Source organism: Apis laboriosa, unplaced genomic scaffold, assembly GCF_014066325.1.
Source record: "Apis laboriosa isolate Shangri-la unplaced genomic scaffold, ASM1406632v1 scaffold23_cov150, whole genome shotgun sequence".
In the NCBI taxonomy this organism is placed as follows: Eukaryota; Metazoa; Arthropoda; class Insecta; order Hymenoptera; family Apidae; genus Apis; species Apis laboriosa.
Genome location: NW_025222452.1, coordinates 1,482,175 through 1,507,289, shown reverse-complemented (window position 1 = coordinate 1,507,289; position 25,115 = coordinate 1,482,175). Strand labels below are relative to the sequence as shown.

Below are 25,115 nucleotides of genomic sequence, written 5' to 3'. Positions count from 1 at the left end.
AAAAAAAAAAAAAAAAGAAAGAAAAAATTCAACGTTTATTGGCAACGTCGTATGGAAGATCGATTGAACGACAAAAAAGTCGGATAAACTAGAAACTACAGTAAAAATTGGACAAGTTCCCGATATATAATATATAACATGAGCCAAGATACAGCAACGTAAGTTAAATAATAGGTCACTGCATTCTTTTAAAATTTATTTATAAATCGATCGAAACGCTAACTTGTCACTTAACATTTGATTCTAATTCTTTGCTGTACCGTAGCCCATATTATAAATGCCCGGCAATCCCCTCCACCAGGGAGGGTGAGGGTAGCAACACCCTTGACACACCATTTAAAAAATTAAAGATACGATTTTATTTCGATACTTTCACCCCTTTCTCTTCTTTCTTTTTCACCATACCACTTTTCCACTTTTTTTTTTCTTACGTGGAAACCACGAAAAGGAAGCTTCTATATCGGAATTATAATTTCAATTCCACTTATTCCGTGTATAAACGGCCCTTGATTTCCTCTATGTGTTCCCATCATTTTTTTTTTTTTTTTTCTTTTCTTTTCTTTCGCAAACTCATCCACAGAGACAAGAACAAATCGAGCATCTTTGGAGACCGATATCATAGTTGGACGATAATAACATATGGAAGCTATTTAGCGACCGATGCGCCATGTATATTGAGGATGTGCTGCTTAAGGTGATCCGGTCGACAGAAGTACTTTCCGCAGAGCGTGCACGTGAAAGTATACCTGGACCCGAGTCTTCCACACTCGTACCTGGAGTGTCGCGTCAGAGAGGATCGTGATCTATATGCACGTCCACACATGACACACCGAAATTTCAGCTCGCCGGAAGAGACACCCTCCATCATGGGGCTCGCTGTAAGCATACACACGGAGGCTTTTTACATTATGGGCTGTGTTCCATCCTCCCTTATCCATAAAACGGGGGCGCGAAATCGAAAAATCCAACCATCCCTCTCTCTCTCTCTCTCTTTTGTTTTCCCCCTCCGTAAATCATTCTCCTCTTTTCCTCCCTTCCCTCATCTCCCCCTGCATGAGTAGGCGTACAAAAAAAAGTAAGTAAATGACAATATACCGATGTATTTCGAAGCTCGTCTCGCGGCAACGATGGGAAAAGGTAAGCTCGAGCTAAGCATGTGAACGATATACGGTCAAGGCTTAAGCTCGCTCCAAAAAAAGAAGACTGCGCGCGATATTTCACTCTATTAATTTGATTGGGGAAAAAAAGTTAAATGGTAAGATACGATGTTGAAAGAATTTATTATATACGTACGTCATCGTGATTCTAGTTAACTCGAAGGCAATACCATTATTGGTCATATTCCGTAGTGATAAAATTGTGTCAGGACGCGAATATATTTAAGAGTAGCATTCTCGAGTGGACCGAGTGTTCTCAAGAATTTTACTCTGAAATGTATTTGCTGGCTTATGTTGCATATCTGTCAACGGAAATCGATATTATCGATATTATCGTTTGTGTCAACGATTATTTACAAAATAGTGGCCCGTTTTTTTTTTTTTCTTTTGGAATAAAATGAGCAAGATATCTATCTCTGTTGACAAATTGCAATGTGCTAATATAATTGCATTACGATATGTAACATGGCTGGCATTACCTTTGAAGTTAACTAAGGAGAAGATCGATATGTATTACAGAGTTAACATTCCTCGTAACCATAGCTTTGCACGTCAATATACATTACTAGTGAACAAAGGAAGTTTCGAAATACAAAAAAAAAGTACAAACATTAAAAAAAAAAAGAAAAAAGAGGACAAAAAAATAGAATATCCACAAATTATGACAAACGTTTTTGGAAAATTACAATACGATTGTAAAAATGAAACAATGTAACGAGAATTTTTGCGAGAAAAAAAAAAAAAAAAGAAATTTGTTTTAGAAATTTAGAGAATTATCGAGAGAAAAAAAATACGCCCTCAAAAATGAAACGCAAAACGATCGTGATTTAAAGCGCAGTCTCCTTTACTTCGAGCCGTTGTTATTTACATGCTGCTCCAAAAATGAGTCGCTTTTATTAGTTTCCATTTTTACACCCGTAATATATATTCATTAATTAAACCCAACGTAAAAAATGCCTCCTTGTATAGTTTTCACCCAACACGCCCATGGCACACGTATAAATAAACCTATAAAACAATCTCTGTCGAAACTGCATCATTTCGTCAGAACACTCGAGACAATATAATTCTTTTAATTCGACTGGTACATAACGTATTATTTCCGCATCACATTAATATGATTATGAAAGCTTAAATTCGCGGCAAACCATGATTCAGCATGCAGTACACATTTGTCAGTCTCTCGTCGTGAATAAATACGTACGCAATACTTTTTTTTTTATCAATACTGATTCAATTAAATATAACAGATTTTTTATGAAAAAAATATATTTTATTATACATTTGTGCGAGGCAACACGTTTTTATAACAAGGGAATATACAGAAAATTCCATTTTTTCAATCGGACATAAATATATAAAAGTTCAAATAACTTAAGAATTCGTTAATCTATCGAGACTATAATCAATTTTAATTTTTGTCTATATATATATATATAAAAAAAAAAAAATCGATAAATAAAAAAGATCATAATGCTAGCTATCTCTATCATGAATATTATAGAANAAAAAAAAAAAAAAAAAAAAAAAAAAGAATTTTTAAAAAAATTCGTTATGAAACTGTGTATAATAATTTTTTTTAATTTTTGACTATTATTATTATTATTATTTTTATATAAAAATCATCAAAATTTTTAATTGAACGAGGAAACGAGAGAAATCGGGCATCTCCTGTGCAGTCATGAACGGAACCCACCTGGTGCAGGCTGAACAACGAAAGAGGATTTTTTTTAAATTTCGTTGAACAGAGATCTGGCAAATCCATTCGCATTGCAGATAAGTTATTCCTTTTCCAATCCTATCTTTTTCTTCCATTTCTTGTTATTCCATAAAATGATGGCGATTAATCACTTTGGTAGGTGATTTACATAGAATGCACTCTTACTTTTTATCCGAGCTTACATTTCTCTTCGACGAGCTTTGCAAGTCACGTTAAATCGTTGCTACTTGATAAAATATAACTAAATTCATACACGAACCTGATTAATTGAAGAAAAAGTAAAATAAGAGAATATATATATAAAATAATTTATTTAAAAGTACTCTATATTGAACGATAAATTTCCAAATTTAATTATAAATTTTAAAAAGAAAAATATATATAATCATATTACTTGAAATTTTCAAAAACAAGATTGATATTAAAATTTGATATTAAAATTGTACTTGTAAAATATCATGTCTACTTTAAAAATTAGAAGAAAAGGAATAATATTTAAAAAAAAATTTTTTTCGTATTTTTAATATGTATCATAATGTAAATTAAGTTTTGATATTGTGTAAAAGACAGTTTAAAAATTAGAAAGACGAGAGGACAGGAGAAGAGGATGATGAAAAGAAGCGATGAAAAACAATTACTTTTATCAGAAATAATTTATTGCATATCTTCTGATGCTCCACTCCACTGGACGACAGCTGGAATACGTGCAATCGAAGAATGCAAATTGTGTGCAGAATATCCTCCTAAACGCCATTATATATTTATTTCGAAACACGTTTGAATAAAATTGAAAAATCGAGTCGAGCACCTACTTAAATACTTCCCGTACAATCCCTATTCGCAAACGCAAATTATTAAAAGAACAATTAATTATCAATGACTTTGGTTCAACAATTAATCAATAAATATCAATTCCTCAAAGATTGCAAATTATTGAAAGATTTCGAATTTTTTTTTGCAATTTCGCACGCGATCGAATATTAATCAAAGATAATAGATATATTAATCCTAATAGCACCGAAATTTAAAATAAATATATTTATGTGTATATATATATATATTATTATGAACAAGATAAATACACGTTTTCTTTTCACGAGATAGATGAAATGTATTTATCGCAGTACGAATAGTTTTATCTTAATATTTTCAACAAATGATAATTTATTGGAACAATGTCTTACTGCAATTCTCTTATAGAATTACTTGTACAATTATTTACGAGAAAAAGAACCCGATTTTGATTTTCCAATTAACAATTAGACAATTTTGAATTTTGAAAATTTTTTACAATAAATATTTTCCGTTTTCTTGTCTCATATATATATATTACTAACAATCAAACTTTTTTTCAAAATAATCTCAAGTATTATTTCTAATCGAAGCTAGTTAATAATTCGAGATATTAATTATTATTAATTGATATTACTCGCAAGAATCGCAACGACGCAATACCAGTCAGAAGATCAAATCCTATCCGTTTTTGAAAATTAACGTGTCACGAACTAAGAGATATCTTTAACTTTCTAAGGCTTGATCGTATAATATACACATTTAAAGACTCGTGCAAACAACTTGACACAATATCACAAAAAAAAAAAAAAAAAAAAAGGTAAGTTTTCGCAACATTGAAAAATCAAGTAACTCTAGAAAAAGCAAATCGATCAAGCCTTACGAAATACTTCTTTTTACGAAAGGTACGCATTGTATATTTATGAATTCGACAAACTACAAAAACTCGAACAAGTAAAATAATTACAGAATTCTATTTGCTCAATTATTATTATTATAATAGGACATGTTTTGCGTCGTGATACGTCGACTCTCTCCGACTTTTCGTGGTGGAACGGTGTTATGCCACAATGGAGGGATAATATATAAGTAAGAGAACAACGAAAAGGGGAAACGTATTATTATGGAATAATTTTCTCCTTTACTTGGTCTCTCCTCGAGAGTGACGGGAAAATTGCGATGGAGATATGTTGATTCGATCTGGAAAACCTTCCTCTGGAACAAGGCGCCAAATGGTGACCGGTCCGCTTCTGATGTGCCCTCTGACGTGTCCAGCCGAGTGAAACGACGTTAGCAAGTTAATGCAGAACTGCTTTTCTACTCCACACTCATACTTCTGGTGCCTGTCCAAAGAATATTGGACGGCATAATGTCGACCGCATCGCGAGCAACAATAGCCAAAAATCGATTCTGAAACACCGTCGGGTCCCTCACAGCAATCATACACACGTTCATTCGTACTCTCTCTCTCTCCCTCTCGCTCACTCTTTCTCTCCGTATATACCAATATCTCTCTCGTCTGCCTAGACGTTCGTTGGTCTCTCGTCGAGAAGCATCGCTGGAGAAGATATGTCGTGTGGTGCGGTTCGTCAGAATTAAGATTCCCCCATTACGATGAAAAACGATACGACGACGTACACGTTTGATCTTACAATAATGATCGCTGCGCAGCAAACATTATTGGAGGAACAACGATTACACGATACGTATATATACCCATGAATGTTGACAACCTCTCGTCTACTTCGTTTCGTCTCGTCCATTGAATCGTGTGTACAGTCCGTATTTATGAACGTAGAGAGAAATTCGTCTCTTAGATAATTCGAGCAACCATAATAACAGAAACACAAGCGACTATCTTCTATTTGTAAATACTTGAAAATTGGATTGAAAAATTATATCTCGTCTTATATCGAGGATAAGCGAGATGTACCATTGTTATATACGTCTGATGGAATGTAATATCGTATAAATTAAAAAATGATACGAAATTTCACTCATTCTCAATTTTTTTATCTCATATCTGATCTATACACTCAAGATACTTGCATTCTAAATTCCAAAGGCATCGTTAGATGGAAAATATTATGCTTCTCATCTTACTAATTTTCCACGAATATTTTGCTAGCATTCATATTCGAAATGACGACCTCTCTGCGATACCCGCAACGAGAAATTGAAGTCAAATCGGGGATATTAATACTTGCTTGAAAATCGCGTAAAGATATTCTAATAAATTATTCGAATTTATAAAAATTTATTAGAAATACCTACGTATCTTTCATTATACTTCGTGGACATCATAGTACGATTCGAAATGTATTTTTCGACCTAATAATACCATCGAAATTGGTAGCACCTAACGATCAACGATTTCGTTTAAAAAAAAATCACAATGGATGAAAGTACAATCGATTGGTCTTTCATTATCTGGCGCCTTAGAGTACGAAAGGTAAAGATTGAACGTACATCCATCTCATGATTTTTCTTTTAAACGTGTCTCCGTTTTTTTTTTTTTTTTTTTTTTTCAATTATTTTTCGACCCTTTAAAAATTATCGATTTTACTATTTCCCTCGCGCACAATAAAATACACATTCGAGCTTCCAATCACACTTCAAAAATTGAACCATTTGTTATTTGAAAATGAAATCGAGAGCAATATAACGTTGCACCACAAGTGAATGCGAGATTAACGTCAAAAAAAAAATTTGAATTGCCTGACATATTTGAATAGATGGTACGAATGATAATTTTTCTTTAAAAGAAAAGATTACCCGTGAAATTTAATCCAGTGATATATATATATATATACGAAACAATAGGAGGGAGAAGATCCATTGGGTTAAAAATAAAGAAAAAAAAGAAGAAATTAAAATGAAAACTATATCCTAGAAAACTGAAAAAGATAACGACTTGATATTTCGAGCGAAGAGACATAGAGATCGGGTATAAAACCTCGGAACAATATCGTAAAAAGAAAGACGATAAAAATTCATATATAATATTGACAAAATAACGTCTACTAAAAATTTTAAACATTATTGCATTATGATAAAAATGATTGTTCGAAATGTTATTATTAATTCTTGTTCCCTTGTTCACATAAAATTAGAGAAGAATTAACTATAAGAATCAAATTTACACGAACAATCATTTCTACGAAAAATTATTATTATTATTATTATTGTAATTATTATTATTAAAGTATATAAAAATATGTAATACCTTGCGTGACGATACAACACGCAAGATAAAATACTTAACCTTTTTTTTTTTTTTTACATTTAACCGATTGCCTCCAAACATATCACGAACACTCTTTATAAACATTCTTCACAGTTGTAAAATTTTCGTTCACTCGGCACAGAATCTCGAAAACTCCAATTTTCTTGGAATTTTGAAAAAAAAAACCGAGCGTTTTTTGCTTCACTTTCGAACAATTGGCGAACGACATATTAAACAAATGAAAAGAGAAAAAGTTTCACAAATTTTATAAACATTATGCATAAATATCGTAAATATTAATGCTGCATCGAAGTGGATGCGCAATGTAAAATCAATTATTGTCACGACAAAAAGTTTGTGGTGACATTTGAACTTAGGTTATACCACCATATACGTACATAAAAAACATGTACGTTTCGCCAATGCGTCAAAAAACAGTTAAATTTTTTCTTACAAAAAAATAAATACATAATATTCAATATTCGATAATTATAAAAAAATTCGTTTCAAATTTTATGACGCTGAAATATGAATGTAAATTACGATATATAATCGATATATAAAAATGTATAAAAAGTCAACGATTATTGATATTGTAAATAATATACACATATAAAATTGTCATATCATATAAAACAATAATAGACATAAATAAATTATCTTAGAATACTAACAATTATAAGAATAAAACATTTAGATAACTTGAGCGATAAAAAAATCACATAGAAGCTTGGCTGCAAAAAGTAATAAAATGTATGTAGAAGAAAAACATGTGAAATATATATATATATATGTACGGGGAAAAAACGAAACAATATACGTCGTATACAATATAAATATTATAAATGTAAATCTAATTGCAGTTAGAACTTACTTTAATATTGAAAAGGAAAAAAATTATCAAGTCATACTACCTTTTACCTGATTGTTCCATAATGAAGTTCTAAGAAGAATCTTCTTATAGATTTCAACACTGACATTTAATCGTACAAACACTAAGAAAAAACACGAGCATAATTTGCTGTTATATTCGTTCGTAAAAAGATATCAAATTGGATATCTTTAAATGATCGAAATTGTATCTGTTCCTTAAAAATAAATATACGTATAAAGATAACTTACTTGATTAAAAACAAAATGAAGAAAAAAGAATAGAATTTTCGAAATTTATAAAAAAAAAAAAAAAAAAAAAAGTAAACTAATTTTAGTCGTTTCTACTTCCAAAAACTTTCAAAATGGAAAATTTTCGAAAATAGAAACAAACAACGAAATTCTTCTTTTATCCGGATCACTGGAAAACATCGATTCTTATCTCTTCTCGTTGATGTAACAGCACAATATATTGATGCACGTATATATTGCAGATAAAAGTTTAAAATAAAAAATCCGAGCAATCATCGTGATAACTGCTCGAAAAAGCTACACGCAATTTATTATTGTTAGAATCACAAATAAAAAATGAGAAACGCGATTTCTCGCTAATTTCATTTATCATTGTGTAGAAGAAAATCTAAAAAGAGATCTATTATTGTTAAATCGTTGAGCAAGATTATTCAATGCATCATGAAATATCAAAAAAAAACGTTAAGATCATTTAAAAAATAAATTAAATCATTACACATGTCGAAATGATATATGATCGGAAAAACGATCGTGAATAGCGAAAATATTGCTACAGACCGTTTTAATGTATAATTTTTTTTTAGAAAAGACAATGTAAACTCGTATTATCGTATTATCGTATTACGATACGATATGGATACGATATATGGTTGAACAACATACGGTATTGCAAATAGGATCACAGCATTGCTATTGAATTATTGAACAATCTAATTTCCTTACCTAAAATTATATTGATCAGGTAATTCAATAATAAAAGTGACCCATATTTACAATAACAAAATAAAATGATGAAAGATCAGATATAAAAATCATGTACGTATATAAATTGAAATTATACGTAAGTAAAATATATAGCAATATAAAATGTTATATATATATATAATATATATGTAAATGATATGTAACCATAAAATGCATAAAATGCAAAAAATGCAGCAAATCTAACAAGTACATAAATGCGCAGTGAAATGAATGAAATACTACCTCTTATATCGCTGTAATGGCTGTATCATAATTTACCATATTTACCATCACATGGTAGATTCAGATTTTTCTTCAGCATGTTCTTTCTTCTTTTCTGTTATATTCATTTCCAAAAATACACGCACTCACATACACGATATGGCAAAATATGATCAATTTACGAATCGATCAAATAATATCGACTCGTGTTGATCCAAAAAAATTTGCCATAAACCGAATTCATGCATATTCCCATGACTAACAAGCCAAATATAGAAAATATTGCTTATTAGAATAAGGGAAAAAATAACAATAAAATATAAAAATGCAAATATTCCAATTAAAATATTAAAAAACAAAGGATTTTCGTAGCAAAAAAGCATACGAAAACATGAAATTCCACGTAAGCCGACCGGTGTACAAATAAGTACATCGATCGATTTTCTTTTTCTTTCTTTTTCTTCTTTTTCTTCTTTGGTATAATCACATGATTAAAACTCGAACGAGCGTTTGTCACATCGCGATCGAGAAATCGCTCGACCGCGATCAACCAACTTTCTCGCATTTCGTCACTTCGTATCTTCTTTATAATTTTTATTTAAATCTCTTCGAAAACAGCCTAAACACTTGGAAAGTAAAAACGGTAGCAAATAACGTACAAAATCGTGAAATCACATGGCATAGGTAGAACGAAATTCGAATGCCATTTAAAATACAACACTATGAGCAGTATTAACAATTGTATACAAATATGTTCCCATACGCAATATAGATATATGATAATAGTACATATATCGAGTGGAAAACATTGTGTAATAGATGTATGTTTATATGTTACGTATATATGTATGTATGTGTATATGTACGTGTATATATACATGTAAACATACACGCGTATGTATCCCAATATGTATTTATATGTATATATGAACACGCTCTTATATATATAATATATATATATATATATGCATATAAACACACAAAGATAAATATACGATATATGTATTCTTATGTACATACACATCGTACATGCGCACATGTAAAATATGCATTTTAAATCGGGTTAATCAAATACTTGATGTTTATATGCGTTACGAACAAAGAAGCAAGTTATGTACACATGGGTTAGTTTAAAAAAAAAACAAACAAAAAAAATGTAATGGAATGTGTGCAAGCGCGTACGCCTCGTATTTATATATCATAGAAAAATGCAAGGAAAGTACATATTCGTAAGATGAGCACCACCACCGTTAAACATATATAAATATGTTTGTATATGATATAAATATATATATATATACTTAACATATGTATGTATATATACATATCATTACCTACGGGAAAAAGATATTGCAGGCAAATCGATAAGATTTTCACGCGACGAGTACGCATCACGCTCGCTCACTTCCGTAGAGTTAAAGAGTCTTAATTACACTACCGAAGGAAGCGTAGGCATGCAAGACGAATTACGCAAAAAATGGCACAACGCAATGGATTGAGAACTATCGAGTGTACGCATACACGGATGGATAAAGAAAAAAGTACGTTGAATCACACATCGTATGTATGTAATGTGCGTGTACATGTACATGTATGCATGTACCTTATGCGTGCCTGCGAATGTACGTATACATACGTACATATGCATAAATAACACGCATCAGACATGCATGCGGGACACACAAAACACGTACATAAACACACAGTACCGATACGCGTGGAAAAGATCGGACACGCGTGAAACGCGCATGCGCACGAACCACGTGACATCACGCGCATGTCAGGTCTTAATGCGGATACGTGCAGCGCCTATCACGCGTGCCACGAATACCAAAAGAACACGTGCTTTTTTTGTTTCAATTTTTAGATCGTTATGATGTTCACTAACCTACAGACTTGACACGCGGAAAAACGCGTATATCGTATTCCAACACGAAGGAAAAACATATATCCCCATCGCCATGTTCACGAGACGTTCGTCTTCGTTACAAGAATAACTATAGTTACATTCGAGATCCTTTCAAAAAGCCACGCGTTTCATATTACACGGAGAACGTGCAATAAGAGGACACGCCGATCGACGTATTGCCAATCAGTGCGCTTTCTGTGCTGTTAGAAATATGAAGTAAAGCGTCCCTCGTTTATACAATAACGCAATAGACAAAACAAAAACAATGAGATTAAAAAATAAGCGAGATATGCTTTAGAATCCCTTTATGTGCAAGTGAAGAAAAAAAATAATACTGCTAATATTGTTGATTGCATAACGCCTTGTCCCCTAGTGAATCTTGTTAATCACGAGATATGATAAAAGAAGTTTTAATACACTCACGCATATGATTGGCTTTACGTCGTAAATAATAAAATCATACACGAGAGAACGCAGCCAATTCGACTTTGTCTCGTGCGCATCTTTACCACGCGCGACAGATACATAATTATATACACATAAATCTTAATCCCTTCTTTCGTCCGATTGTTTTTCCTTACACATTATTACCACATATTTGTGGTGAATTCTCTTATTTCTTAACGAACAAAAAAAACACGTAAACGACTACAAATGGGTATCTTTCTTTTTCTTGAGGATACGAGGGTTGCATTTCGGCTTCAAGGGTAAAGATCAAAAACATGTTTACAATTTTGCTCGAAAAATTTGCTTCGATCATTTTCATGCTTGTGTTGTAAGAATTTTAAATTATAAAGAAAAAACAATAAAAGAGGTACGAAGCTTAGATTATTCGGGCAATTATAAACGCGTATTTGCTCTATCCTTTCTACCGAAATATAAATATTTATTTCCACAACAACATTTACAGAAAGTTTTTCTACGCACTGCAAATAACGTGGCGCAACGCCGGCTCTATTTTTTATTCTTTTACCTACGCACGCGTCAACGTGGAAAATGAAATACCACTGAGCTTAAAATGATCAAATGTGGTACTACCTCAATATATCATCAAAAATATGGAACACCAAAATGGACAAAAAATACGCGTTACGTGACAAATCGAATATCTCGATCAAATTAACTATAATTGCGTGCTATTTGGTTAGGATAGAATCGAATGCAATGACGGTGCAGAAAACACGTTCCATGCTATGCGAAATTTATATCATAAAATCCATTTGCGCCGTCTATACATATCTCTCATGAAAACTAAATTATTTCACTCATTTATTTTATTATCACTCTCCTTCATATTTCCTAGTCCTAAATATACTCTCCTTTTTTAATCTATTCTCTATTCTCCTCGCTCCTTCATGATCAAATCCAATTCGGAATTTATTTCCATTCTGTATTATAACCACATACTTCTATACGTGTACGTATTACTTTTAAACTTGAATCGACTCAAAATAATCGATAAAAATACTATTTAGATGCAAAATAATATTTAAAAAAAATAGTAATTTTTTATATAAAAAATTTACATTCTTTGAATGTGATGAGTTTTTTTTTTGTTCTATCTAAGAAAAGATGAAAGAAAATATTTTATATTTATTGCATGCATTTCCAGAATCTTAATATGATAAGCCAAAATGGATGACCAAAGATCCGTGCGCTAAGCAATTGCTTGAAATTTTCTATTGGAACTTCTATTGAAAAATCCTATACAAAATCTCGATAATACTTATAAATTTCCATTCAAGAAAAATATTAAACGGCGCAAACAGAAATCATTGAATATTGTTCAACACGGAACGTGTTAAGACGATACAAATATGAAATTTGCGTTCAACTAAAAAATTTTTTTGTAAATTTTTTAATTCATCCGGCATGAACAATCGATTCAAGGTAACAAGTCTCTGACGACAAAAACAACAACCTTCCCCATCAATGCGAGCCCTCATATCAAAACTTCGATCTTAAAATGTGTGGAAAATGTAACATATTCATAAATTGTCTTCCATTCGAAAAAACAAATGTAAAAATCGAATTGTAAGAACGAATTTTCAAACTAAATAAAAACGAACAACATTTTCTCGAAATCAAGAACTAGCATTGACAGAGAGATCGCTCCTCTCTCTCCGAAGTTACCTTGTTTCCCACGTTGGATCACCTATTTTGGCGACCATTTATCCTAATATAACTCTCCTTCGATAATGGAAAAAAGTAACGAGAAGAATATATCGCGCTCGCGTGAAAATGCCCTTTTTATTTTATCTTAACTCTGTTTGTCAGAACTCGTTACCGCTAACCTGAATTCTAACTGATCTCTCCAAAAGTATCTCATCCTTTTCATTTCATACCATCATTAATAATTTTCCTGAAACAATTTATATCTGCGAAAAAAAATTGGAACATAAAACAACAATAAATATTTTTCTATTTATAAAAATATACTATACGTTAATTTTCTTCTTTCATAATGCCATATGCATCCGTGTCGCATCTACACCAAATAGCTTCGCGTTGCATCTGCCAACAACAGCTGCTAGAGCAGATGCATCAACTCGAGAAAACAACAGCTGCACATATCTCTATCTTATTTTCCTGTTTTTCTTTTCTTCTTTCTTTTTTTTTTTTCTTCCTTTCTCTTTTCCATTTACGTATAATGAAAACGAATTACGTATTTGAAAATATACTATTTGTATATAAGAATTAAAATAAAAATATTACACTTAAAAATGATCATAAGAAACTTTTTATCTCACAATATGCACGATTTGCAGCATTAAATATAATTCAATGAACAAGAATCCAATAACATTGATAAATTGTTCAACGCGTTATTAATTAAGAATGCTCAACATCGCGATTATATCTATAAAAATTTCAAGTAGCAAAGTATTCATGAGAACCTAATGCGTACATAATTAAATGAAACATTTAAAACAGATCACATAAATAATTTAAATACATCAAATCAAGTTTGCTTTAGTTTTGAGATAGATATCAATATTTTTTAAAAAATGCAGAAAAAATATGAAGATAAAATTCATTTTTTTTTTCAAGAAAATGATCTTATCTATTTTCTAATATTGAATTTTGAAACGAATACAATGATTTATAATTGAAGATCGAATTCAAAATCAATTATAACAAAAAATAAATTATTTAAATAATTTACCCCTGATTATTGATATTCCGTTTTTTTATTACTATTTCATTCATTTTAACGATATATTCTATAATTGGAAATATAAATGAAAAATTAAGATAGAAATTCTGTTACAATTATTAAAAAATATTTTAATGAATATATGACAATTCATGTAGCAAGAACTTTGAATTTTGTTGAATTAATCGGTTAAAAAATAAAAATAAAAAAATATACGTTTTTATATTTTAACATGTAATTATTTAAGTAAGAAAAATTAATAAATATATATTATTCATTATTCATATTGTAACACTTCAAATTGTGCATTAATGTTCAAGATTATTATTTTTAAACGTATTTTATTGGCAATAAATATATAAACTTAGAAAATTATCAAAATGATTCGATCAGTTTTATGAAATAATTTCTATTGTAATCGATTTTTGACGATCTTGAATGACCTTCAACTAGATGATTGTATTCGTTTTAAAACGTTCTATCAGAAAATAAATAAAAACCATATCATACCATTTAAAAAACGAAGTTGACCTTCATATCTTCTGCACACTGCCACCTACAAAAAAAACTTATTTCAGATTACATTCCTCTTACAGTTAAATAAAATCTGGTCAAATATATTTTTTCTACGATTTATTTTCGATCTTACTATATAGTTCTTCTTATGAAACGCAAAGCTTCGATAATAATTTTCATATCATATACAACAATCACACTAATTCTTAATTTCAAATAATCGTTTTTATTACTTTTTTATTTATTATTATTTATCTTTTATCCAAAAATTATACGAATCCAATTAGAAATTATACGTTACTTCTTCATTTCTTTGATTGGATAAATTAATTTGTTACAAAATTTGTAACAATCGCCATTTAATCTTTTTGCACTTAATATAACTTCATTTTAAATATATAATTTCTCGTCAGCTTATATAGAACATTATTATTCATATTTCGTTCCTTACGCGTTCAATTAAATAAAATATATTTTCCTGTACTTATAAAAATTATACCTAAACTTTGAATTATAGTAACTATGAATTGTAGAGTTTTTACAAGAGAATTTTTTAATTATAATTCGATAAAATAAAAATGATATAAAAATCGTGCAACAAAAATTTAGTATTGCTCTTTCGTGTGATAACATTCAAAACATTTGATTCTGCAAAGGGGTACTCGACAGTATTCACACATATAACATGTATCCTTACGTTTTCCGTGTACTTTACAGACCCTGCATGATCTCTGGGGAAACTTTTTGGTTCCTGAACTTTGAATTTTTTGAAGACGATGCTGCTTCCAGTTCATGGAAAGCCTTTGTGGTGGATCTTCATGAAGAACACGTCTCCTAGTACCTAATATTGAAGTTTGGATGACGTCTAACGTGTCGAAAGTAAAGACTTAATGAAAATGATTTATAAAATTATATAACACAACCGTAACAAATTTAATCAACGATATGATATATATATATATATATATATGTATTAATCATTTTAAATAAGAATAATTCTAATAAATAATATATTAGCAGAAATATATTGCAGAATTTTAATATTACAAATATATTTTATTATTCACCATAAAGAAAAAAAACGTCTAAGAGAGATACTTTGGAGAGACCTGCCCTATCCACATCGAGTTCTACACATAATTCGCTGATATCTAAATCATTGCACACTGTGAAACGTAATCGAATACGATTTATGTAGAAAAATGACAACGAAACTGAGTACAAGAAATAATTATTCTAAATCGTATATTCTATTTCCAGAATCACGATACGCGACATTTGTATTTTCCGGATCTCTTGCCCTTATTGCTTCTTTTTCCTCTCTCTCTTTCCGGCATATACACCCCCATTTTTCTCTTAACCATCCATATTTTTATATTCTGTCGTATAAATTGGCACGATTACTAACGTGAAATTAAGACAAAACCGAATATATTATATATTATGTACAATGTACATGAAAGTATGCATACAAATAATAACTTTTTCCTTGATTAGACGCAAAATATGAAAGAAGCGAGGAGTTTCATATTTCCTTTGGTCGGTGGTCATGACGGAGAGCTGCTCCGCACGGTCGACGTTTTCCTTGCAGAGGAGAGAGAGGTCATGCAATATCGCGTTGCGAGGCCAACGATAGAGATTAGCCGCAGAAGAATAAAAAGGGAAAGGAAGGAAAGTAACGTTATATAGTCGTGGATATATTATCAGGGTATCTTGCACTGTTGATCGATAATTCATTAAGACAAACGAAAATAGAGTGAAAAGATAAAATGATAAATCTTCATCGAAACATCGGCAAATCTTATGTCAACCTCGTAACGTAATATCGCGATGAAAATAAAAAAGGTAGAAAAAAGATAGAAGGAACTTGGAAATTAACGAGAAGCTACATGCCCTGTTCAGGAAATGAAAAAGCTCTTTCAGAGACCGTGCTACTCTTGAACGTACCGGCTGCTAGGTTGAACCACGTTATTCAACAGTGAAAAGAAAATATAAGCCCTGTCACACCTGCGCAATAGGCTTTTCTCGTAATTGAACATTACATTCATAATTTTTCTTCATTCCTAAAAAATGGATTTTTTAACTAATCATTTTCAATGTCTCATTTATATATATATTTCGTTATCATAGATAACAAAATTCAAAAATATATAAGCAAATTACTTAACAATTTGAAAAATTAAGCGTAAAATACGTATTTTCTTATTTGTTCTCTCTCATTTAATCAATCATATAAATTTAGATACTTCAGTCTTTTTTCTTTTGCATCAATATACAAATTTAAGTAAAAGAAAAAAGAAAAAAAAAGGAAAAAAAGAAAAAAAAAAAGGAAAAAAAGAAAAAAAATTTTGTCAAACACGAGTGCCTATTGTTACAGCGAACAGGAGCAAATAAAAAATGATATGGATGAGCCTACCTTGAGAGTCGCGGTGGGCCTGTGCGGCCTCCTGGGCTGCAAGAAAGACTTCGTCTGTCGTTCCCGGAGCTCCTGCCACCGAGCCCACGACTCCTCCCGCATTACTTCGATCGCCGGTAACGTGCCATGCACCTATACCTGCTAATAAAACAAACAACTATACTCATAAAAATTTTTCTTCTTGATGCAGATGATACACTGAGCACTTTCTACACGCAAAACAAGACTTAAAATTAAAAAAAAAAAAAAAAAAAAAAAAAAAAAAAAAGTAAAAACCATATATAATTTCAATAAAATTTAAATTGTGCGATTTAATAAAAGTCAACAAAATATTGTACTAGGAACAAAGGATTATACTTTATTATGTTTCTCGTTATATTCAAACAAGAATAAAGAAAATTCTTTGGATTTTGGAAGTGTCCGAAGTAGTGAAATACAGGGTGATATCGATGATATAAATCATACATACCCTCTTACAAAATAAGTACACTCGGCAGTATCGTGTATAGTATTTAAATAACACAACACATCCCGAACCGAACAAGTCGGTTTTTCTCTATTTTCGCGAAAAGTAACGTTTAGCAAATAACATCGAACATCTTACATTTTTATTATATCTGTGATCATTGCACACGCATACATACATGCGAAAACATACGTCCAATTTCTGGATATATTTTAGATATCTTTTTCTTAATTAAATATCTACGATAACACTTAGGACAAAGTAATACTGATCGTTTCCAAGCTACTTTACAGTCTGACATTTTGTACATTTCTTATCATATCCTTAATCTTTCATAATGATAATTTTAATATAAACTTTAATAACTAATTTCAATAACAGAAATAACGTAGCTACAAAATATATTTATAATAATTAACGAGACCTCACTATACTGCTTAGATACTATCAATACCCTCAATATCTTTTCAATGAGACTCGGCTCTTGAATATTCTTTAGAAACCATAATGAAAGAAAGCTTGATCATACAAATTCATATATATAAGTAGGTACTTGTGATTCTAATACACATACATAACAATGAAAAAAATTAAGCGTGTGATACTTTTTATATAATGATAATTTAACTATTAACGTCAACTAAGAAACAAGATAAAATATTAAGTTTTGCATTTCACAATAAATAAATATTTATCAATTAATTAAAAAATAAATAATTGCATTTAAAAAACTGAACATTTTAACATGCGTGATGTAAATTTTTACATTTTTATACATCAGCTTCTCATGTATGTTTTATTTCAAAAAACTATCACATATTTGAAAGACGCTTTTTTTGCATGCTTTTTTTCTCGTTCGCGCTTTTTCTCTTCCTCTCTGTAAAATTAAATCTAAGAAAACTAAAATAAAATACAATGATCAATGAATCATGTATCACTGTATCCTTACAGGAGAGAAATATATATATTTATATGTATATTTTAAATTATCACACGCGACAATGAAAATGTAAGAAAACAGAGCAGAAGAGAATGGCATAAATTGTTCTCAATCGGTTGATGCCATGTTATTATTCGCTGCCGAGTCTTGAATATCATTGCATAAACTATACATGTAAAAGCATACACCACACTAAGGCTGCCTAGGCTGGATCAGGTTACTAGGTTGTTGTCTCCATCTCCTTCTGACGACGTTCAACTTTTTCAAATAGAATTGCAGGGTTGAGCGATTAATGCCATACATCTCTGATGCCTGAGTGGTGCTAACCCCCTGCTGTAATATTGCATCCAGGGACATTTTAACCGAGTCTAAACTATACTTTCTGCCCTGTTTTTTTTCCAGCGATTTAAGCAACGCGCCTACGTCAACATCTGGGCGTGGCCGCCTCATGTTCGGCCCTTTTTTACATTCGAGGAAATGGGACGCCCAGAGGGCACCGCCATCACCACCCACCAAATTCCCTCTCGACCGAGACCGCGCTCCCGCCCCCCCACCTGCAACGAGGAAACCCAAACTAGTGTCGGCCGAACATTACACGACCCGTTTTAACATTTAAGAAACAAAAAACGAAACGTTCGCGTAATTATATTTGAAATCACCAATGATTGAGTCCCTTTCTTTAATATAATTTTGCATTTTAAATTTAACAAACATATTTTGCGAGATATGTAAATTTCCTATCCTTTTATTATATCACACGGATTAGAAAATCGTGCTTCGATTCAAAGTTTCTCTGAATCGAAGTTTTACTACTGTGATATATAATATATATATATGCATATCGTCTACAATACGGTATAATTTCTCGTTTAATTTCGTATCGAGTGTACAAATAATGACTTACGTATGTCCGACAACAATTGAGAATTCGCAACTTATATGTACAAAATTTCAATTGATTCAGTAGTGAATTTTTAAAAATACCCTGTATTTCGCTACTACGTTATAACAAAAAATCAAATAAAATATAAATAGTTCGTTCAACTTACCAGGATGTTGGGAGGGGTCGTGGGACGGTCCGGCTCTATTGTTATCCTGTTCCATCTCGTTCAGATCGTTCATATCGTCATCCAGCGTCAGATCTTCAACGCTTTCTTCTTGATCTTCTAGATATTCAGACTTTGGCTCGATGAGATTATCATTTGGCTCAGGTTTCTCCAAGGGCAACTATGAAAAAATATATATTTTATAAAAAAAAAGCATTTCCTTTATTTAAAAATATTTAATTAAAAATTGACAAAACAGAATTTTTAAATAAATCATTACAATTATGTATCGTACCGTTTCCACTCTATAAGATTAAATTAATATGACATCAAACAGCAGGATAAAGTACGATATCGTTATTCTACCAACGTAGCGAATGAAACAAGAGCATTACAACACAAGCTTCTATTAGACGTTGGTAAATGATTAATGTAACTGGACAATAGAATTTTTTTTATCAAATTTCATAAATCTCACCTGCAGCATTTCATCGGCAGGTTTCGTCAGCTGCGTCATTAAGGCTGACCTGCCAATGGAATCTGTAGGGTCTGCGTGTACTTTTTCATCTGCCACGGGTGCAATTCCAAGCGCAGGAACACTCATTTGTTGAGGCATATCGCTTGAATTCGACGCTTCGTGGTTTTCTATAGAATTATCATCGCCTATACTTTTTCGTCTAAATTTTTTTCTTTTCCTCGAAGTGGGACTTTGAGAACCTTCCCTGAGAAGAACAATAATTTTATTTTATACGAATAATCAGATATATAAATTATTTCTAAATGTTTCAATATTCTTACCTCGAGGAGAGACCCTTAGGTATTTGGGGACTGGCCGAGTCTTCGGGCAGGTCCCCTACGGAACCTTGTGCCATACCCTGCCTAGGAACTTTGTTCTTTTCTATCGTGAGACCGGAAGACGATTGTGGAATGTCCATTTGAGATGTTGTTTGTGGAACTACTTTTTGTTGCCTAAAGTCCGTTTTACTACTACCACTTGTTCTACTTTCTGATAGACCCTTAATTTGCAATGATTCAGCGGCTTTAAGAAGTGCTGCCAGTTGGTCTTGGGAAATATTTACTTCCCCTCTGTACATATAGTCCATCATTGCTTTTAATTCTTTGAATTTTACATCTTTTAGAATGAACACCGGGTGTTTGTCGTAATGCTCACTCAGCAATCCCTATAACAAAAAATTAAATTCTCTAATATTTTCTATACAAATATTTATTTATCAACTTCAACCATTTAATTGCATTATGAAATTTTATTAATTTTAATGTGAAAATATCAAATTTAAAATATCATTAAAATATAAATTTAAAATATCATTAATTTCAGAATCAACAGATATAATAATTTAATTAATAAAAGCCATATATTATCAAATTATAATTTGAAATGTAAATAATAATAAATAATTGAAACATTAATCCATAGAATTCAATTTTCTAATTTGAATTTAAATCAATGATGTATTGCTACTTCATAAACCCCTCCACCCACATCAGGGTAAAATCCCAGGGCAAGTGCCCTGGAAATCAGCCATCTTGCTTTCTCTGTATTGATTACCAGGAGGAACCAGGAGGGGGTTTGGGCTTTCAGTCCCCCTGCCTCTCTGGCTTCCACCCAGGCAACATTCAACAAGAGCAGCAGCCATCTTGTTTCAATTTGAGGTTTCCTCTCTTTTAGTTTGAATTCCAAAATTTATCATAATTCGAAACTTAATTAATAAATAAAAATATTACATTAATAGAAACAAAATCAAAGTTTCAAATAACTTCATATGAATTTTATCCAATTTTTTGTACTATTTATCAATTCATAAATAATATACGTTCAAAATAAAAATTAATGGAAAAGACAAAAATTTTTAAAAGGCAAAAATTCGATAGTATTAAATAATTTTAAATTTCAATTTAAAAAAATATATAATATGAAATATATACATCAAATATAATATGACGTAATTAAATTATGAATATTATTATTAGTAATTATAATTACATTGTTAAAAATAACTAATGTAAATAATAAATAATAACAATAAAATAATATTAATAATATTAATGACATAATGAAATATTAAAAAATACACTCACCTCGAAATAGGGGCTGCAAGCAGATAGCACTACTTTATGCGCTTTCAAGTATTTCCCCTCCGCGGCCAGCGTGCAGTCGACAAGCGTCCCGCTTTCGAGAAGCGTGTCGAAGTTTTGAATTAATGTACTCTGGTGATTATTCCATCTAAGGCAGAATTGCTGGTCGTCTTCCATTTTTTTTCGGACTTCGTTCCCTCGTTACTGAATAAGCAAAAAATATTCGTGGTAATGAACAGACCAGATCTGTTTGTCGTTCAAGATGATCGACTCTATGCTTAATGCTATCTAACTATATTACGCCCAATTAACACGAACATCGAGGCCGGTAATTTGAAAATACAGGGCAGAGCTAATAATATCTATTATTCCGATTGATATGTGTAATCGCGATAAAAGCTCCGCGAGGAAGCACCAAAGCTTCCAAAATGGCCGTACGATGCAAGCGCGTCGGTCGAATTGGTGTTCTGGCCTTTTCCTTTGTGCGTGTCCTCATAACGGTAATGGACGATTTGGTGGGGATGATGCAGGAGGACGCGCAAGCACTACGCATGCGCAGCTGCGCCCGACCTGCGCATTTAAGTTGCGCACTAGTTCGATTGCCCCTGGAATTCAGGGACGTCTGCAGGATATCTAGTACCCTAATGATATTATATTAAATTTAAAAACAAAACCGTAATTTATGTCAGTTATGTCGAAAAAAATTATAAAAATCATAATAAAATATTCGATCTAAAAAAATTATAAGTAAATAAAAAAAATTAAAGATTGTAACATAATTTATAAATGTGAAAACAATTCCATATCATATAAGGATATTTTAATATCGAAGTATTTTTTAAATAATACACACTTATTTTTATCATATTTTTAACTGCCATACAATGTTGTACATTATTATGTACAATATTTAATTATCACTAAAACCGTACATAAAGTTTTATACTATCATTGAAGAATTACGTTAAAGTTTATGACACGGATTAAAAGGTAAAAGTAACATAATTTACGTCATCGAGCTTTACATCACTAACGCGCAATAAAATGTAAAATCGATTCCTTGCTTCACATGCGCACCGCGTAAAACTAGCACTGGAGGGGGATACAATGCAAGTACATACGCGCTTGAAGATTAATATGAAATAAAGCGAAGTGCATTCACCACTGCTTACAGACGATTGCGTAATCTATTTATATTGTTATCTCGTATTGAATGTTACGTCAGATCGTGTCGAGCAACGTGTGAAACAAAAACAAATTGACGACAGATAATTTTTTCAAACATATTTACTAACCGGCGAAAAAGAACGATGCACTTTCCGTACACCGCCCCTAGAAACTACGAAAGGAGAGGAAACGTGGATCACAATATGGCCGTCCGCGAGATCGCGCCCAGACAAAATGGCGATAGAAGTGAAGTTCGCAAAGAAAAAGATGATTTGAAATTTATTTTTAATATTAGATTTTCCCGTTAAAGCATCGTCTGGACGAGAATATTAAAATCGCAAACACTTGCTTTATTGGGAAGTTTTTTCAAATAATAATTAAAAAAAATATATAAGTTTCCTTAGAAGTACAGAGGATCCGCCCGCGCCATGTCACCCTATCTTAAGATTTTCCGGAATTTTCTTCAAATTTCAAAAAATATAACAAATGATTAACTATTTGTTGTAACACTCACCTAATATGGACTATAAAACAATCTAATATCACAGGATGGGTGAAAAATGAAAAAAAAACTGCGTAAACGTCCGAGCTCGGCGTGCGCCTCGAGCGCTGCCCTTTTCAACAATGGCGCAACCGAATGCCTAACTCGTTGTATGCCGACCGTCAGAGAGCGCAAGCTTCCCCGGAAGAGGGAACGAGAGAAGGAAAAACGAAAGAAACTATTGAGCATGCGCTCTGGTCTCAAAAGTTATGATCTTCATCGTGATTGGAAATTATTGCTAGAGGACGCTAACCGACAACATTTGTATTTTTTCCATTTTCATGTAATAATTTACATGAATATTGAATATGACATAAAATTAATACTATCAAAGAAAAAAAGATTATAAGTTCGAATTTCATTCTTATAACAATTTTTATTTTGTAAAAACAAAATTCATCTAAAAAATATCTAACCCAATAATATAACAAAAAAGCAAAGAAGTTAAAATAAACAATACAAATCATATAGTTTATAAGAATCCATATTTTATAATTTATATATATTAATAATTTTATTATTCAAATGCAAAGTGATAAAATACATATTGATAAGTTGTGTATTCAAAAAAGAAACTGGTCGATAAAATGTAAGACCATTGACTTTAAAATTTGAATTAGAACATTTTTTGAATACATTCAATTATAATAATTCATTCATCGTAAGAAAAAAGGATAACATATGAATAATTAAAATTCAATAATTGATAATAAAAATGTATAAAATGTCTTGTACGTCATTACCGGTCCTGGGCCGCAACCTAGCACGCGTACATAATGGCCGACTTTACAGACATGGTCAAAGCAAAATGGCGAGAAGTGTTCAAAAATGTTTGAAAAATGAAAATAGATATATTTTAAAAAGTGATAAATTCATGCAAATTTTGAAATAAACATTTCACTTAAAACATTTCGAATGCCAACTTTCGTAAAAGGATGAAGTATTTATGATGTATCTGCATCTTATCCATTGATTTAACGGGACAACCTGATTTTTCATGAACTTTTCACAACGACAATGAAATTCAAAACACAATTAATACACAAATCTACAAATATATATAAATTACTCACCTATATTGGCACAATCTAAATATCACAAGAGGAAAACTTGGGAAAACTACACGTCCTGTCCTCAGCGTACACTATCCGAGCGCCGTGGCTTCTTTTTACACAATGGCCGAACTGCTACGCGTTAACGATCGACCCGCTCTGCGAAGGGATAACCGGGATGCTCGGAAACAGTGTGGTTCTTGTGGGGAGACGCGGCGCAGAAAATTGAACTTGACGTTGTGCGCATCAAGGTACGAATAGTGGGGTAAAGAGAACGGCCGGTTAACACAGGGCTGTCAAAAGATTTTCAGAACCTAGTGACTTTACTTTCATAAGGCAAAAGAATGATGAATATAAAGAGGAAAAATTATTGGTAAATTTCTTTTTATCGAACAATAAATTTATAAATATATAATTAATAGCGAAATCTTCTACGCATAGTACATAACAAATTCGTAAAATGACAGTGATTTCTTTTTTATTCCATGTGATTTAAAGTTGCCCTGTATCAATTGTTTCCAACGATATACACACGTTACAGTTTGGCGGAAAATTCAAATTTTTTATCAGATGTACGATTTTTCAATTATTTATCAAAAATATTGAATAAAAAAATTTTAAAGTTGTAAAGAAGAAAGTTGATACAATCCTGATTTTTGCCGGTTCAACATTATGGCAATTCGTAGCGGTGGAAGGGATTCGCATGGACGTAGTGGGGAAGAAGGCAGATTTCCGTTCAGGGGCGCGTTTACGGCGTAGCGCAGCCGGCGGGAGAGGCGAAAGGCGACGCGGGAGAAGTGGAAAGCCGGGAAGAGAGAGCCGACG

General features: G+C 31.6%; 1 protein-coding gene across 50 annotated transcripts in view; it reads right to left on the bottom strand.

Annotated features, from left to right (window-relative positions):
- LOC122713273 (longitudinals lacking protein) overlaps positions 1-24,445 on the bottom strand; it is a 188,725-nt gene extending 164,280 nt beyond the window's left edge. For 45 of the 50 annotated variants that reach the window (XM_043933552.1, XM_043933555.1, XM_043933565.1 and 42 more), the window contains exons 1-6: positions 24,312-24,445; positions 21,534-21,734; positions 20,232-20,614; positions 19,912-20,155; positions 19,437-19,614; positions 16,982-17,122 (exon numbers count right to left, since the gene is read on the bottom strand). In XM_043933552.1, coding sequence (XP_043789487.1) covers positions 16,982-17,122; positions 19,437-19,614; positions 19,912-20,155; positions 20,232-20,614; positions 21,534-21,707 — 1,120 coding nt within the window. In that variant the 5' untranslated portion in view covers positions 21,708-21,734; positions 24,312-24,445. Of the gene's footprint in view, positions 1-631; positions 877-14,227; positions 15,407-16,981; positions 17,123-19,436; positions 19,615-19,911; positions 20,156-20,231; positions 20,615-21,533; positions 21,735-22,383; positions 22,529-23,211; positions 23,347-24,311 lie in introns of those variants that run through there. The other 5 variants (XM_043933593.1, XM_043933592.1, XM_043933546.1 and 2 more) reach the window with 5 other exon arrangements.
- Positions 24,446-25,115: the final 670 nt, after the last annotated feature.